The following is an 18,317-nucleotide window of genomic DNA, read 5'->3' as shown; positions in this document are numbered from 1 at the left end:
TACAAGCATTTACTTAATTGGAAATTAAAGAAAACCATGCCCTAAAAACGAGGAAACTCTTTTATCCTACATGAAGCTAAATTATAAAGCTGGCTTGATAAAAATATCTTCAGAATTCTGTTTTTAAATAAAGGCCTTCTACTGGGAAACTTTTAGTTGTCTATGTCTTTTGGATTTAAATGTTCTACCAGATCTTCCTAGGATGTTCTGTGTATGTGTGTGCTTGTATGTATGTGTTTCAGAAACCTGACCTCTTCCATGCTACTTAAAAATAATAAGTTTTGGCTGTGCTGGGTCTTTGTCGCTTTGCCTGGGTTTTCTGCAGTTCCACCAAGGGGAACTACTCTCTAGCTGTGGTGCCCTGGCTTCTCATCATGGTGGCTTCTCTTATTGTGGAACATTGGCCTCTAGCTGTGTGGATGGGCTTCAGTAGTTGCGGTGGGCGGGCCCCACAGATGTGGGTCACAGGTCTTAGTTGCTCCTGGCATGGGGAAATCTTCCTGAACCAGGAATCGAACCTGTGTCCCCTGCATTGGCAGGCAGATTCTTATCCACTGTGCCACCAGGGAAGTCCCTCCTTGAGCGTTTAGTTTACTTCTCTACCTTCCCCTCAATCCTGCTTTTTAAAACAGCATTTACATAATACATTGCATACGAATTTGCTCATTAGTTTATCCCCATTCTCAATCCCATCGCCAGCTTCAAGAAAACTTATTGTCATACCCCAGACCCTGAAATAGCGCCTGGTACACAGACGGTACTTGGATAAGTAAATTTGCTTGGCAGGCTGGAAATAAAGAGTGAATGTAAAAGGAGGGCTACGGTCTACTTCTAGGTCAGAAGCTCTTCAGACTTTGCGTGAGCGCCACCTCTCGGGAGCCAATTTGGTCGAGAAAAAGAAAGTTGAGGCACAGAATCTTAACCAAAGAAATAAAGCTTTTAAAATGGCGGAAGGTAGCTTGCCGGAAGAGCAGGGAAAAACAAGATCAGCTGCTGTTCCCTAGAATGACGCCGGACTGTCAGGAGGAAGCGTAGGCGAGCGGTGTTCAGCAAAACGGACCCTCCTGCAACCGATCTAGGCAGAAGCGTTCCGCGCGGGTAGGTACCGGGAAACTGGAGGAGCCGGGGCGCGTTTCCGGTGCTGGCGGCCGCAGACGGTGTTGAAGCCCAGGAAGCAGGAGGGTTGGTAAGAAGAGGTCGGGCTCCTGAGAGGAAAGGGAAACGAGTGGAGTCTGGGAAGGAGGAGGTGAAGAGGTGGGACTTGTTCTGTCAGAGAGGTGGCCGGGGGATCGGATGGGGGGGAATCGCCTGACGACTGGTCCAAACCTGTCAGCTCTCGTCCCACGCCACGTGGACTTACCTTTGTCGGTGGCTGCCTTTCCGCGACTGTAGGGGTTGTGTCTTGTTTCTGGGCAGCAATAAATGACTCACTCTAGTACTCTTGCCTGGAAAATCCCATGGACGGGAGCCTGGCGGGTTAAATCCACAGGGTCGCAAAGAGTGGGACACGACTGAGCGAGTACCCTACACATACAGACAGAATGAACGACAGCTGTGTCGCAGGTATACGCGGGGGACACTGATAGGGACTGTGTGTGGCTCTTTAGTCCCATTTTCTCCCGGGGAATCGGTGCTTATTTTAAGCTTCCATTAGGAGTTCTTCACCAGTTTGGGGGCTTTGTCTCTTTTTCTTGGAGGTGCAGGGTGATTATCATTTAAGAGATTTTCTTTGCTCTTACTGAGTGCTACGCCCTGTGGCTAGGTAGCAGGACAGACACAGAAGTAAACCATCCCTGTATAGATGCAGCGGGCCAGTGGAAAGACAGATAAACAGAAAATTCAAATATATTGTTACAGTGCTGTAATAAGAGGTAACTAAAGTACAGGAAGAGAGAGCCAGAAAGTGGTCCTGCTAGCCAGAGGGATTGTCTTTCAAGATAAGAGGACTCCTTTCTCGTCTTGTGGAGAAGAATCAGTTTCTGAGCCCAGTCTTCTCTGTAAAAGGAAAAGTCTAGAATCGGTTCTTTCTAGACTTCCTTCCAGCATGATGTCCCATGTCAGATATTACTCATGGTTTTAGTGCTCCCACAATCCACCATTTATTGGTTAGTGAGAATATGCTTTATGTCTCATGACATAGCATAAGTTGCATAGGGTTAGGTGATCTGGATTTTGGTGCTCTGAATCTGTTTCCTCGTTTGTAAAAGGAGATTGTAATGAAAGAATCTCTAATACCCCTTCCAGGTCTAAAACCACGACTGTGGCAGTAGGTCAAACCACATTTCAGACTGCCCTTTACATTATCACTGTGGTTTCCCTCATCTGGATAGTTAAGAAAGATAGTGTCTTTTTTAAAAATCTGCTGCCTTAGTTCTGCCACAGTATTGGGTACACAATACTGTGTTTGAAAACTGGCTCCTGTACACAGAAGGAAAGGAAGACAAAAAAAAGGCCAAGCACTCAGATTGGTATATGGCAGGTGTAATGAGCAACAGAGTTTGAGGCCTATCTTGGGTGGTTGCAAGATGAGTAGATCTCTGTTCTTGTCCACCAGAATTTTAAAATTATATATAGAGGCCTTAACTAGGTACAGTCACGTGGTTCAGTTCAGATGGTCTGAACAACCCCTTACTCTCTCAAGGCTGCTGTCCTTGGAACAGCCCCTAATGTGAGGACAGTAGGGAGAGTGTAAATCCCAAGGACAGGGGCAGGGGTGAGGAGCTTGCAATTGCTGGGATCAGCCGGAGTGTCAACTGATGGTCAAAACCTCCTCCAATACTCCATCCCTTGTGACCAGCCCTTACAATCTCACCCCCTCTCCTTCTGCAGGGTCAGAAGTGTGCCCTGAGAAGTCAGCAAGTGGTTCTGCCACATGGAGGTGGCTTGTTTGGCAGCTATCTGACTGCAGTGGAGGCAGATGCCACAGCAACAATATAAAGGCACATGCAAGAGAAAAGACAGATTAAGATGATTCTCAAAATAAATAACAGTTGTCTCCATCAAGAGCCCCATAATTTGAACCATTGATTTACTAAGTCCCCTTATGAGGCAGTAATAATGTCCAAGGCTATTCTGTTTTAGAGGACAGCTTTTCTCATTGAAGATTATTTTAGTGTTCGGTTAAGACAGGCTTTGCACACTGTCATTTAAGACTTGCTGGATGAACTGAGTAAGGGCCTGTCTGTATGTTTTAATGTCCTCCAGGCCAATGGAGGGGACCAAGATGGTGGCTCTGTCCATGGGATTCTCCAGGCAAGAATACTGAAGTGGGTTGCCATTTCCTCCTCCAGGGATAGGGCCTAGGAGCACCCACATTTCTAGAGACAGTGGACTGGTGGTAGGGTGCTCATCTGCTACAAATGGACAGGTCATTTAGTCATTGTGAGGGTTTGAGCCATGGCAGAGGTGGGTAGATGGAACTTATTCTTAACAACCCCTTCAAAGGAAGGGAAGTTCTTTCCATGATGTGCTCTTCCTTTGTGAGAAGCTCTGCCCAGAGGAGCATTGTGTACAGTGCTAGAAGCTGCTGTTCTGTGGGGTGTATTGGGTTTCTGCCCTCTTCCAGAGCCGGAACCAAAATCCTAGGGGAACTCTCCTTCTCTACCACAGTGCCCAACTCAGAGCTTCCGGGGTAATAGGTGCGTCTAACTCAAATGGGAGCCCAGCTTGGGAAGTGCCCAGAGCTTTAATTTGCTTCACTAGTATTTTTTGCCATCTCAAAGGCAAAATAATCTGCTGCTCTAATAAGACTGCTGCTGTAATCCCCAGTCGCACGTATGCCTTGTCTTTACCAGGTGATACAAGGGATGGAGGCACTGTGCCAGGCGGGGAATAAAAGTCCTCCAAAACCTCCAAATTCCTACAAAGGCTTGCACCTGTTTCACATTCTTAGGGCTTGGATAAGCTTGTACCTTATCAGTGACAACTTCTGGGACAATTTATCTGACCAAAGGACTGCCAAAAACTTTACCTAGGTGTCTGGGCCTTGAATTTTCTGTGAATGTACTGCCCACCTTCTCCCTCATGGATGTTCCGACAAAGCCTGCAGAGTGTCCTACAGCAGGGGCAAGTCGTCACATGTTCACAGTATCAAATCATTGATGTAATGGACCTGTTTTTATCAGAGTGGGGAAAGGAAACAGGGACAGGTCTTGGGCTATCACCCAAGCATGTGGGGTTGTGCAGGTAGCCGCGGGGCAGTCCTTGAAATGTCCAGTACTGCCCCTCTCACGTGAAGGCAAATTGATCTTAGTTATCAGTAACTTATGCTTGTAAAAAGTTTTCCATAAATCTCCTTGAAGATGAAGCACATTTAAAAAAAATAATTTCTTTTTCGCTGTACCAGGTCTTCATTTCTGTGAGCAGGCTTTCTCTAGCTGCAGTGAGCGGAGGCTGTTCTAGTTGCGGTGCTGAGCTTTGTGTTGCAGTGCCTTCTGTAGGCTCTAGGGTATGCAGGCTGGTTGCGGCACTTGGGCTCAGTAGTTGTGACTCGTGGGATCTAAGCACAGGCTTAGTTGTGGTGTGCAGGCTCAGTTGCCTGTAGCATGTGGAATCCTGGACCAGGGATCGAACCTGTGTGCCCTACACTGGCAGGCGGATTCCTCACCACTGGACCACAAGGGAAGTCCAAGATGAAACACTTGCAGGAACAGTTTTGCAAATCATCAGAGTAAATCAATGACTGTAAATGACAAAAAAAACCTTTTAAATGACTATAGCTAAAGATCTTATGAGAGTTCATTATAATTCAGTTGACAAGGAAATGTGATTTTTTTGGATACACATTTAAAAATTATAGTTGATAACATTATACTAAGACATAGCAGATTTTTAGAAATCTCATACAAATATACCCCAAAGAAAGTTTAACATCACTTCTTATTTGATAATGCTTCCCATATAATTTAATATATTAAACAGGCTAATTAGTTTAATATCTCTCTTTTATAAGGAAAGAAAATATATCTTTTGAATTGTTCTAGAGGTTCTCTCGGAGAAGGCAGTGGCACCCCACTCCAGTACTCTTGCCTGGAAAATCCCATGGACGGAGGGCCTGGTGGGCTGTAGTCCATGGGGTCGCGAAGAGTCGGATACGACTGAGCGACTTCACTTTCCCTTTTCACTTTCCTGCATTGGAGAAGGAAATGGCAACCCACTCCAGTGTTCTTGCCTGGAGAATCCCAGGGACGGTGGAGCCTGGTGGGCTGCCGTCTATGGGGTCTCACAGAATCAGACACGACTGAAGTGACTTAGCAGCAGTAGTAGCAGTAGAGGTTCTCTGGAAAATCCCAGAGTTAGTTCTAGGTCAACAAAACTTTATTTACGAATAGATTTTTGGAGAGCTTATCAAAAATACCAAAAGGTTTTAAAACACGATTAAATAGGATCTAAGGTCACTGTGAATTAATAGTTTTCTATTTAACTTAAGTTACAAAGACTCCAAAGGCAAATACAGAAAGTTACATAATTGATAAAAAAAAAACCCCAAACTTAGCCCTTTTAATAGAGAAGACTCATAGAGAAATACACCCCCAAAACTCCTAAGAGAAAACTTTCATTCTTTCTCTCTTGAAATTGTAAACTTACCATGTGTTTGAAATGTAAATATCACAGGAGATAACTAAAACGTTGCCCACAGATTGAAGAAAGAGGGTGGGGAGGGGTGTGAAAACAGTCTGCTATAGGACCGCCCTCACACAAAATCTAGTCCTCAGCTTTCATCAAAGGCAAATACAAAAAAATATTTTGTGAATCAAAGACCTGAGAAAGATAACATGAAGCACAAGAAATTTTGATAAAACACAGAATCTTTTTCTAGGCAGGTTACTCAAAAGGTAATAAAAGCCTCTCACAGTCCCGTAAGGAACAGACCAGTAGTCCAGCAAACCTTTGTCCTTTGAGCACATGAAAGACAGTTGTTTAGCTTTCATAAGTACACTACTGATATCAAAGCTTATTTTTCTTTAGGCCAACTAAATAGAGCTTTTCTACAAATTGATTTTGACAACTGTGGAGATAGAAAAATATCACCTATATTTATAACATACATCCATAGACATATGAAATACAGATAGACACAAACAAAGAATCCATAGCTGTCTCTCCAAAACTTTAGCCATGAATCAGGTATCCACTTACATGGCTAAAGCCTTTTACTAATATTTGTAGAGAAGACTTTAAAAATTTGGGAATTTCCTGGTGGCGCAGTGATCAGGACTCCATGCTTCCACTGCAGGGGCCATGAGTTCAATCTCTGGTTGGAGAACTAAGATCACTCAAGCCTCGCAGCATGGCCAAAACAGTTTTTTTTGTACTTGCCTTTGATGGACGCTGAAGACTAGATTTTGTGGGAGGGCGGTCCTATAGCAAGCTGTTTTCACACCCCTCCGCACCCTTTTTCTTCAATCTATGGGCAATGTTTTAATTATCTCCTGTGATATTTACATTTCAAACACATGGTAAGATTTACAATTTCAAGAGACAGAGAAAGAATGGAAGTTTTCTCTTAGAAGTTTTGGGGTGTATTTCTCTATTACCATAAGTCTAGAGTAATTACTGATGAAAATTTTTCTTTGTATTAGGGGCTGGACAGCGTCGAGGGCTTCATCTGTTTCATTGTCAATCACCACGACGTCCTCCCCTTAGTGCTTCTCACTTTCCCAAGGATTCTGTCTCTCAGTGTCCTAATCAGGCTTTGTCACAGCACTTGGACATTAATCTGCAGCAGCTTGTGCTCTCCTAGCTTTGCTACATAAAAGCTCAGGTCTCCAACTTATACCTTGTCTCTCAGCTGGCAGAGCAGTGGACACCTGCATGTTCTTCTCTAACTTCAGCTCTTCCAGCTAACTCAGGCTTCAGCCTCTAGTGCGTCTGTGGCCAGTGGCTTGCCCACTGTGGTGGCCACTCATTTCTCATCTTTGTTGCCTGTGTAGTTTCTCTAACAAACATGTTAAAGTAGCCAGAGTTTTTCGGGGCATCCCTGTTCTCCTGTAGTGGTCCACAGGCATCAGACATACAGGCCACCTTCCCCACATAGAGGTAGATGTTCAGCTTGGAGTTCCTCTAGGGATGCTCCTTTCTCAAGGCCCATTTCTTCAGTCTCTTGGCTGGCTCACCAATTGTTAGTTCACAAATTGGCCCTGTACATAGAGGGCAAGGAGAGTCCAAAGAAGCAGACCACTCTAGGTTGGAAGGTAGCAGTTTTAATAAGACAGGGAACATAACACATGAGGCTTATCTTGGCTGACTGCATTGTACCCACCCACCAGAATCTTAAAGGTTATATAGAGGCCTTAACTGGGTTCAGTCACATGTTCTGTGTAGATAGTTTCAATAACACCTTACCTCTCTCAAAGCTGCATCCTTGAATGGCTCCTGCTATGGGAACAGTGTACAGAGTGTATATTCCAAGGACCGGGGAGGGAGTGAGGAGCCTCTGATCGCCTGGGTCCAGATTGAGGGTGAACTGGCAGTCACATCCTCTTGATATGACTTAACAGAAGCTTATTAAATAAAATAGCACATAACCCCGGCTTTTTGACCCTTCCCCACTCTGGGATATTAATTCATAGATGGGGGACTGAGGTGGAATTAGAGAGTCCTAGAATTGATGTCACAGATTTAAAGCAGCTTTATGGGATAATCTGCTTGAGAAGGATAATGATGTAGGCAGGATATTCAGTGTTGGTTGCTTCATCCCTCCACCTGCCTATCCCCAGGACCATGGCCAACAGCGAGCGCACCTTCATTGCCATCAAGCCCGATGGAGTCCAGCGAGGCCTCATGGGAGAAATAATCAAGCGTTTTGAGCAAAAGGGATTCCGTCTTGTTGCCATGAAATTCATGCGGGTAAGTGGACTTCATTCTTGCTGTTTCTATTACTTCATAGAAATAGGGGAACACCGTCGGTCAGCCTCTGTCTCCCTTCACATCATTTTGGACTTCTCCATTTAGGGTGAATAAATGTCCTGAAACGGTGGCCTCTCCACTGAGTCCTGGAACCACGCGAGTTATTCAGGACTTTCAGAAGTAGCCTCCCTTTTCTCTTGGCAGTGCAGAGTTCCACATATTACTGTAGCACAGTGATTTCTGACTCAAAGCCCTGGGCCTGTTTGAGGTGCTGATCTTGAGCTTCCTGAGCAGATCATTTTAGAGACTCCCCAACCCTCACCTTTGCCCCCACCCCCCACCATTTGAGGCAAATTGTTTTTCAGCAAGGAAGTCTTTTTATCATTGTTTACCACCTGCCTAGCGTCTAGCATGTATTAGGTGCTATCCGGGCATATAGGGGAAAGTTGTGGCTGTGCCCTTGGGGGGGCCCACCTGAAACAACAGAGAGCAGACACCCTTGCAAGATACCTGCAAAGCAATATTTCAAAAACTCCAAAGAACTGATTGGCCAAGAACCCTTCTTCAAACAGACCTGGGAAATAAGAACTTAAATTCTCAAAGCAAATACATTAGGGAATCATCTTTTTTTTCCCTATTAAGAGTCAACTTTAGTGAATGAATCAGAGAAAAAGAGTCAACTTCGGACTTTTCCAGTGCATTTCATTTTTTAGCTGTGCTGCATGGCCTGTGGGATCTTAGTTCCGTGACCAGGGAACGAACCTCAGCCCTGGCAGTAAAAGCATTGAATTCTAGCCACTGGGCTGCCAGGGAATTGCCCGTCTGGTGCATTTTAAATTTAGTTTGATTTGCACTATAGTTCCTATGTGATGTTTTAGAAAGAGTGTGTTAATATAAAAGGGAGCAGACTGATGTTAATGCTGAGGGGATAGCATGATAGAATGGTTAGAACCAGGTATTGGACTAGCAGTGCTTTCCAGAGAGTTTGTATGTTGAATTAGGTTTTGAAGGTAAAGTGAAATCAAAGTAGTATTGATCAGATATTTACCATGTGTTGGGCACTTGTGTTTTCTCACAAGCTCTCATGACAGCCCAGAGAAGTATTTATTTCTATTCCCGTGGTTGTTAACGATAAGAAAGCTAACTGAGGCTTGGAGAGTTTAAGTAATGTGTGATTACCCAGCCGGTGATGTAGCTAGGATTTTAACTCAGGGCTCTCTGACCCGTAAGCGCATGCATTTTGTCCTTTACACTGTTTCCTATCAAGGGCTTGGACTTGGTGAAGAATGGGAAGGGGGAAAACTGCCATGAGCCTACAGGGTTATTTAAATCTGATGTGAAGGAAAACTTGAGTTCCCTCCCACCTGCCCCCCGCCCCCCCCACCCCCGCCACCCCTCCCCGCCCACCACACACAAAAAAAGCCAGCACCAATGAATAGAATTAAAAGAATGTTGGTAAGGGAAGGTCATCAGGAGACAATCACTGCAAGTCTCCCATATGGATTGAAGGGATGGGTCAGGATGAATACTAACGGGGAGATGATGTGGCTGTGCAATTTCACTTTGGCAAGAGACGACGAACGGGGCTGAACGATAGCATGTTCAGGATGTGCTTTTTGGCAGCAAATCCCCACATTTGTGTATCGCTGAAGTGTGCAGCATTCTGTACGAAGCAGTACTACAGAACTGGGAAAACTAAGGGATCTCATTAGACCCTTGAGGAGCATGTAAGTGGTAGCAAAGAGGAAACACAGGTGAGTCGAGTTGGCATTGCTAAGCAGATGGTTTGCTCTCTATAACTAGTCTGATTTGTTCCCAGATACCAGCCTTGCAACGTGAAAGATTTATTCTTTAGTAAAATGACTTATTGTTAGATGGCATGCGCTTTTGGGTGGTTTGCAATACCTGTGGAAATTGCATGGTCACTGCACTGGGCCTTTGGTATTTTTTAAATATGATGAGAAATGGCCTGGTTCAATTTGCTTTTCATCCAATGCTGAGACCACCTCCCTCTAAGATTTTAGTTGAGGATTGTTTGGGAATGGAAATTCATTGTATTGTTAGTTTTGCTGTCTAAAATGCCATGGCTGGATTCAGTTCTAATGTTCTGTAATTTTATACTGATCAGTCAAGGGCAATAGGGGAAAGCTGGTACAAAGCTGAAGCACTTAGAGTCCCTGTCTCTCCTTCCTTTTGGTAAGTTGAGGGAATTAGATTGTAATAGAACAAGTGAGCTGAGAGCTCACGTTTTAAATGGCCAGATGGGTGAGTGGAAAATAACTAAATTGCTGGTTCTTAAATAGTTTGGGGATGAAATTTCTTTCTCTATCTCATGGGCTAGGCTTCTGAAGACCTTCTCAAGGAGCACTATATTGACCTGAAGGACCGTCCATTCTTTGCTGGCCTGGTGAAATACATGCACTCAGGGCCAGTGGTTGCCATGGTGAGTGTACATGTTTGGGATGTTGATACAAATGGCTCAGTTGGGAGCAAAGAGTGAATGTTGTGATTCCTGCTCCTAATGGCAGGTCTTCATTGATGCAAGGATGCTGAGCCTGGGGCATTGGACAATTAGGGTATGAGTTTTCTGACTCACCAAAGGCAAAATACATTTGCTTGGTGAGCTGAAGACTCATATCTGGGAGACATCAGGAGAGATATGCCTGACTGTAAGCTCCTGGAGGGTAGAGAGACTGTGTCTTATTGTAGTAATTCTTCTCTGAGTATGTATTGGTTGTCATCTTTGTGCCAGGCTTTTTTTTAGACACTGGGGATATAATCATGAATGAGACAAAAATAGGTAACTGTTTTCATAGCTTTCCTTGCCTACATATTCTGAAAAGGGAGGATGGGCAGATAATATAGAAACCAAAAATCATGCATATCAGCTAATGATTAATGATGCACAGAAATGAAATAAGATGACGTAATAGGAAGTGACCACATTAGATTGAGTGGTCAAGAAACATGATTTTCAAACTGAGATCTGCATGAGAAGGAGCCGGCTACACACAGATTTACAGTGAAGAGCATTCCCAACCAAGAAAATAGCATGTGCAAAGAACCTAGGGTGGGGAACTTTTTGAAGTACAGAAGGACGTTAGGAATAGATGAAACCTGGTGGGTGAAAGGGAAGGTTGGGTGAGATTAATTCAGTGGCAGAGGCAGAGGCCAGATTATGTGGGGCTGTCTTGGCCCTGTACTTCATGACTGCTGGGAGGCTGTAGGAGTTTTTTACACTTGGTGTTTTAAAAAGGCCACTCTGGCTGCTGTGTCAAGACAGATAGTAGAAAAGCAAGAGGAGTGCAGGAAGACCAATTTTCCCAGTGCTGGAACACTTAGATGCCCCATAAATACTTGTTCAATGAATGAATGCCATTTTATGAGAGCCTTTTATTTTCTTTTTGAGTTAATAGTTTTCAGATTTTCTGCTGAGATTGATTTTTTTCCTTAACCATATCTTCTTTTGTCCTTGGAGGTCTGGGAGGGACTGAATGTTGTGAAGACAGGTCGAGTGATGCTTGGGGAGACTAACCCTGCGGACTCCAAGCCTGGGACCATCCGTGGAGACTTTTGCATCCAAGTTGGCAGGTAGGGGTTGTTGCATTTTACTGTTTTCTAAAATCCAAGTTAGGTGCAGTAAGAATGTGGTTTTCTGCAGCTGAGGGTAGACATGATGCCATATACAGATCCATTTATAATCAGAGTTTATTGTTTCCCTCTTTCTTAATTTGGCTTTTCTTAGCTTGGCTTTGTAGGCCCTCTGCCTTTGGTCATCATCGTCAAAGTGGTTGCGCTCTGCTGTGAGGGTAGAACCTTCCTGAAGGCTCCCACTGCCTGCATTAGTGTTCAGATAGGCTGAACATCAGAGGGCTGGATGTGTGGAGGGAATTCTTTATCCTTACTTTGATGGCAACTATAGGTTTCTTCTTTTGACAAGGAATAATGTACATGGAGCTTTGTTTTTTATCCTGCTCTGTGGCTATAGGCTTTCTGGCAATGGGAATGAAGGGAGCTTCTGGGCAGTTTAATCCTGGTTTTGGCCATCTCTTTCCCCATCCAGGAACATTATCCATGGCAGTGATTCCGTGGAGAGTGCAGAGAAGGAGATTGCCTTGTGGTTTCGCCCTGAGGAACTGGTGAATTACAAGAGCTGTGCTCAGAACTGGATCTACGAGTGACTTGGAAGCAGACCACAGTGCTGGTCCCATGCTAGTTTCCTTCCTTCCCGCAGGCAAGGACCAGGCCATTGCAAACCTGGTTATTTCTGAGAACTTGCTTTTCATTTGGAGGGAAACTCTTGGAGCTGTGGGTGCTCCATGTACAGTATTAAATGCTATCATCAGATTAAAATGTTCATCTCAAGGAAAGAGTCATTGAGTTACTTTTGTTTTGTTGTATTGCTTTGTATTATTTTCTTTTTTTAGGTACTTGGCTAATCTAATAGAGTATAAATACAATATAAATTATTTATATTGGCCTGAGAGATCATACATAAACACATATTTTTTGCCTGTCCCTCTTTCCCTGCGTTCCGTCCATTCTTGGCACTCAGCCAGTCAACAGCTATCTGCCAGGGATCTGCTTGGTTGCCCAAACTGTACTATATACATCAAGGATTCCCTGGAAATAAAAGATATTATTATCTTTCTTGCTCTTGAGAAGCTCTCAGGGATTCAGTGTTTGGGCGAGTGTGAGAAGTTGTAACTACTCCAAAATAGAAAAGTTATGTAGATAGTGGGCCTGGATTTCTGAGATGACCTTAAAAGATGCAGGAGTTATTTTGTAAAGAGTTTTGATTTGTTAGGATATTGATTTGGTTGCTTTAACAGAGACAAGATGGAAATGTATTTATTTATAAGTTCAAATGAAATCTAATGTTGATCACTGTGATTGCAATTAACAATACTGTACTGTATACTTCAAATTTGCTAGATTGGGTAGATCTGTGTTCTCACCACAAGAAAGAGAGAGGGAGGGAGGGAGGGAATGGTAACTATGGGAAGCTATGATTATATTAGCCTGATTTTATTAGCTTGCAGGTAGATAGAGCCACAGGATCAAGTTCTGGCCAAAGAGATGTGAAAAAGTGAAGATGGTAAATTTAAGGTTGTACTTTGCAAAAGAAGAGGTAATCCTACTTCCCAACTTGCTAGAAGCTGGATATAGGGGTGGTAACATCTGTCTTGGATTGGATGGAGGGGACTGAGTCCCTGGACCACCTCAAGGATTAGAGTTTTATGACTATCATCACCTCTATGAGCCATACCTGCTTGGATTCTGCCCCTGCCCCTCATCAGTTTTACTGAGGTATAATTGACAAAATTGTAAGATATTTAGTGTACAACATGATTGGATATAAGTATACAAACAATATACATTGTGAAAGGATTTATTCCATTGGGGGCCACCTTCTTTTAGAGCAGCTGAGGACTAGATGTATTTCTGTTTCATACAAAGAATGGTGGGATGGGTGGGGGGCGAGAGAGAGTACCAGGACTTTGGGGGAATGAATATATGTGTAGTAAGACAGGAGGGTTGTGAAACTGCATACCTCATCTTAGGACTTAATGAAGCTCAGGTTCTTTATATCTCAGCACAGAAGGAATTCAGCAAGAGACAAAGGTAAGAAGTAGATTTATTAATATAGGATGCTTGTGAAGGGTACCAGTGGGCAGGCAAGAGGGCTCTTCCCTGAGAACTAAGTGGGGTTTTTTATATCAAAGGAAAAGTGGGGAGGTAGAGAATGAAGGAGGAAACAGAACAGGCCCCATCTTGAAAGCAGGACTCCATCTTGGGCCGGACTCTGGACTTTGAGCTATATGCCCAGTATCTATGGAAATGACATACCAACTGGAAAACCAGACCCTCGGATGGAAGAGCCCCAGGGTTTGTACCTAGACTCTCCATAGCCTGAAAGAATACCCTAATTATCTGTGTAACCAAATAGAATCATAAATTCTATTATGCTTATTGGGGTATGACCACAGGCCTATTGATAATTGTCCACTGTTAACTACTTAGGTTGAAGGCATATGAATCATGGGTTAGCTTTGATTGTATCTTTCTTTTCCTTTGTTCAGGCTAGTTTCAGGAAATTTGGGGAGATGGGTTTGGGCACGTACACTTAGGGTATATAAGGTTTTCACAAAAACGGGTCGGAGTCCTTGACTAAGAAGAGACTGCCTTGGGCCTGCCGGTGTAATAAACTGCACTCCACTATCTGCATTGTCCTGGATGAGTTTATTTCCTGGAACGCGTGGCTACAACGAGACCACTTTCTTCCTCTTCTTTCATAAATATGTTGCAGGAAAATGGGGCACAAGAGGATGGTCTTGTCCTAGGTCTTGGGATGGGCCACCAAGTGAAGGTCCTTGGCTTCGTGCAGGAAAGAATTTAAGAGCAAGCATAGTAAAGTGAAAGCAGTTTTACTGAGAGAGGGACACATTCTGTTACTGAACTTGTGTTCATGTGCCTGATGCACAATTAGGCCAAACAATACCTAAATGTTGGAGTTTGGAGCAGAGAAAGACTTACTGCAGGGCCATGCGAGCAGATGGGTGGCTCATGCCCCTGAACCCCTCCCCACCCCCAGCCCCATTTCTCAAAAGGTTTCAGCAAAGCATTTTTAAAGGTCAGGTGAGGGAGTGGGATTGTAGGGTGTGTGATCAGCTTGTGCACAATTCTCTAATTGGTTGATTGTGAGGTAACAGGGTGGTGTCACTGGAGTTAACATAATCCTTAGGCTCTAGGAGACCTGGGGGCTATGTGTCCTTGGTCATCAAATAGTTAGGTATCTTCCATTTAGTGGGGGCTTTCACATCTGTAAAACTACTCAGGAAATGTGCATCAGGTACTATTATCTCAGTACTTCAGAGAGGAGCTAAAGCAGAGGATTCTGGGGGAAGGTCTGTCCCAGAAGGCCCCACAGGGGCCTGGTTGGTTACAATTCCATAGGTAGTCTGTCTTAGGAGGCAAAGTATCCCTGAGATGTGGGGTGGTTAGTTTTTATGGGCTGGGTATTTCCATAGGCTAAAGAGTAGAAGGAATATTCTAATCACTTTGGAGAAGGGGTGGGGATTGCCATGATTTGGGCCACTGCCCGCTTTTTGGCCGTTCAGTCTTGGCCTTGGAACTTGATGCCTGTGTTTGTGTCATTTGTTGCAGGAAGGGGGACCTCTTCCAGGGCCCGAACTGGGCTCTTGTCTAACACTCGGAAATGAATTGTCCAAGGAGACACACGTGCTGACAAAGCAAGAGATTTTATTGGGAAAGGGCACCCGGGTGGAGAGCAGTTGGGTAAGGAAACCCAGGAGAACTGCTCTGCCATGTGGCTTGCAGTCTCAGGTTTTATGGTGATGGGATTAGTTTCTGGGTTGTCTTTAGCCAATCATTCTGACTCAGAGTCCTTCCTGCTGGTGCACTCCTTGTTCAGCCAAGATGGATGCTAGAGAGAAGGATTTTGGGAGGTGGTCGGACCTGTGGTGTCTCCTTTTGACCTTTCCCAAACTCTTCTGGTTGGTGGAGGCTTATTAGTTCCATGTTCCTTACTAGGACCTCCTGTTGTAAAACAACGTATGCAAATGGTTACTGTGGTGCCTGGCCAGGGTGGAAGGTTTCAATCAGTGTGCTTCCCCTAACAATTTAGCATGCTAGTGAGAAGGCGATGGCACCCCACTCCGGTACTCTTGCCTGGAAAACCCCATGGATGGAGGAGCCTGTTGGGCTGCAGTCCATGGGGTCGCGAAGAGTCGGACATGACTGAGCGACTTCACTTTCCCTTTTCACTTTCATGCATTGGAGAAGGAAATGGCAACCCACTCCAGTGTTCTTGCCTGGAGAATCCCAGGGACGGGGGAACCTGGTGGGCTGCCGTCTATGGGGTCGCACAGAGTTGGACACGACTGAAGTGACTTAGCAGCAGCAGCAGTGCATTACAATGAGAGTATAATGAGGCTCAAGGTCTAGGGAAGTTGAATCTTCCACCATTTTGGGCCTAGTCAGTTCTAACTAGTTTTTGTTGTATCCAGTTTTTTTCAAGGCTGTGTTATCTTTTAAGGATTGTGCCCTGCCCCCTTCTCTTTTTGTTTATACCTTCTCCAGTCTTCCCAGGAAGAAAAGGAGAGTTGAAAGGCAGAGGGCTGCTACTGGCTATAACCACAAGGTGGTATTAGTGACCAGGCCAGGAGGCAAACAGCTTCGCGGAGAAATATTTGTGAAATTCCCACTCTTTCGCACAATTGACATTTGATAACTCTGGAAAGGAAACTCAAATAAAAGTGTGCTGCAGATTGGGGCCCACCCAAAGGAACACTGGGTGTTCCTGCTCCAGAATGAAGACTGCCAATGTACTGTGGTTTAATGCTCTGCAACTAGAAGTTTGGAAAGCCAGCAAAGTGTAATGGAGGCCTGGACTGTCAAGTCATCTAACACAGGTTATCAGTGCAGTGCCAGGACTACTAGGGTGGTGACACGCAATCCCTATGGTTAGCTCACCACCCTGAGCAGAGAGTGTGTTTGCCCATCTCAGGCTGTAAGCACTGCAGGAGAGGTGGAGGGGGGGAAGCTGGTCACCACCAAAGCTAGTGTTTTGCCAGAGAGGAGATAGAGATTGTCTGCAAATGTATGACAGGCCTGATTTCTGAGACAGAATCTAGAATCTTATCAAGGGTGTGTCTCAGACTGAACTGTATATCCTGGCCACACAATAGTGCTGGGGCAGAAGAGACCATCATCTCAGGGTGGGAATGTTGCAGCTGTTGTAGCTGCTGCTACTGCTGCTAAGTCTCTTGTCTGACTCTTCACGACCCCATGGACTGTAGCCTACCAAGCTCCTCCATCCATGGGATTTTCCAGGCAAGAGTACTGGAGTGGGTTGCCATTTCCTTCTCCAAGGAATGTTGCAGGGAGGAAGCCGATTCTGACTCCATGCTCAAAACTTTCTTTGACTTGATTTTCATTGCTGTATTATTATAATCATACTTAACGGCCTCCCTGGAGGACCCTGCCCCTCTGCTTGACAGGAAAGTGCCTTTGTTCAGCTCTTGGCGAGACAGTTTGTCCCTGCCCACCTGTGAATAGAGATTAACACACCCCATCCAAAGGCTGATGTTTTGCAAGACTGAGGACCCTTTCGCTTCACTTCCCCGCCGCCTCTCCCTCTCTAGCCTGTTTTTTGATTTTAGCTCCTCGTTGCTTCTTTCTCTCTGACCTGGAAAAAAACCTGGCATCCATGACGGTTATTTTGAAGCGCTAGCCTGCCATCGTCTCTGTCAGCTGCTTTCTGAATAAAGCTGTTTTTCTTGCCTCAACACCTCCTCTCTTGGCCTTCGTGTGGTGAGCAGAGCGAGCTTGGACTCCATAACAGGATCAGGGCACCTAAACTGGGCTGGGAAGGTTGGTGGAGAGACAGGTAGGAAGGAGCAGGGCATAGGGCATTTTGTTAAATTAGCCTTGGATGCCATCCTCCAGCCAGAGGCAATAATCAAAGCAGGGCGGAGGGTCAGATGGTGTTTGAAGAGGATGCTGACGGAGGCTCCTTGCGGGGAGAAGTGAGGTTGAGGCGCGTTGGAAGGCGGAGGGCTTGAAGCAGGGCTCAACTTGCTTGAAGGGAGGGAAGGGGAACCGATTTCACACGTAGGATAATGGCTTGTGCTAGACGGGGCGGAGAGAAAGCAGCTCTGGGTACTCGGTGGATGGGGGCGGGGGGGAGATGGTACTGACTCGCACAGAGTAGGACACGTCTGAAGCGACTTCGTAGCAGCAGCAAGACCTGGAGATATTTGAGTGCTACGAGATACTGAAGACAGGAGTTGGATTGGACGCGCGCAGTTTTACTAGTGGATCATCCAGGTAGCGAAAAAAATCACTTCCTGCCCCTGAAGCCCTAGCCAGCTTCTTCCTTAAGCTCGGGGCTGGTCAGAGTCTTCCGAACGCATCCGGCCTCGCGGGTTGGGCGGCGGGTCGTCCGGGGTGTGGCTACTGCCGGCCCCTCCTCCGCGGGCTCCCAGCCGAGTCAGTCGCTCAGCTCTCGGCTCAGGTCTAGGCTTTGGCCGTCATCGCTACCCGCACCCGCGCTCACCCCCTTACCGGTAAGGCTGCGGCTCCGCTCCTTTTCTCGCTCTGGGGCACCTCCTCCCTCGCGCCGCGTCAAGCGGGTCCCGGGCCGCAGGCGTCTCCTGCGTCCCGCAAGCGTCCCCTGAGTCCCGCAAGCGTCCCCTGGGTCCCGCAGGCCTGGCTTTATCCCAAGATTCGGCCGCGTGTCCTCCGCGGCAGCTCTGGACGGCCGAGGGGCGGCGGCTGGGTGCTGGTAGGGCTTGGCTTCCAGAAAGTCACGTAGCGGCGGGCGGCTGCGGGCTGGGTCGGGCAGGCGCGGGCGCCACGTGGCCTCCCGGCCGGAGTCTGAGACCCCCTCGAGGCCTGTGTGGGCGCGGACACCGGTTTCTGATTGCACCTGCCGCCTACAGGAC

General features: G+C 45.8%; 1 protein-coding gene and 1 long non-coding RNA gene across 5 annotated transcripts; one reads left to right on the top strand and one right to left on the bottom strand.

The window, feature by feature from the left end:
• The first annotated feature begins 1,031 nt into the window (after window positions 1–1,031).
• Window positions 1,032–12,218, top strand: NME1 (NME/NM23 nucleoside diphosphate kinase 1). 4 transcript variants are annotated; one of them, XM_005890266.3, is made up of 5 exons: window positions 1,032–1,186; window positions 7,719–7,848; window positions 10,190–10,291; window positions 11,327–11,439; window positions 11,912–12,218. In XM_005890266.3, exons 2-5 carry the CDS (start codon window positions 7,723–7,725, stop codon window positions 12,027–12,029), a joined length of 459 nt encoding a protein of 152 aa, XP_005890328.1. In that variant the 5' UTR covers window positions 1,032–1,186; window positions 7,719–7,722; the 3' UTR covers window positions 12,030–12,218. The 4 variants fall into 4 exon arrangements, with proteins under 4 accessions (XP_005890328.1, XP_014332027.1, XP_005890326.1 ...); XM_014476541.2 differs by having other exon boundaries at window positions 1,099–1,196; XM_005890264.3 differs by having other exon boundaries at window positions 1,116–1,254.
• A 2,873-nt stretch (window positions 12,219–15,091) lies between these two features.
• On the bottom strand, window positions 15,092–18,316 carry LOC138992102 (uncharacterized). The gene is made up of 2 exons (XR_011467971.1): window positions 17,938–18,316; window positions 15,092–15,408 (listed from the first exon to the last, which is right to left on the bottom strand). It is a non-coding gene; the product is annotated as an uncharacterized lncRNA (long non-coding RNA).
• Window position 18,317: the final 1 nt, after the last annotated feature.

This window comes from Bos mutus, chromosome 19 (assembly GCF_027580195.1).
Source record: "Bos mutus isolate GX-2022 chromosome 19, NWIPB_WYAK_1.1, whole genome shotgun sequence".
In the NCBI taxonomy this organism is placed as follows: domain Eukaryota; kingdom Metazoa; phylum Chordata; class Mammalia; order Artiodactyla; family Bovidae; genus Bos; species Bos mutus.
This window is presented reverse-complemented; position numbering and strand designations above follow the sequence as displayed.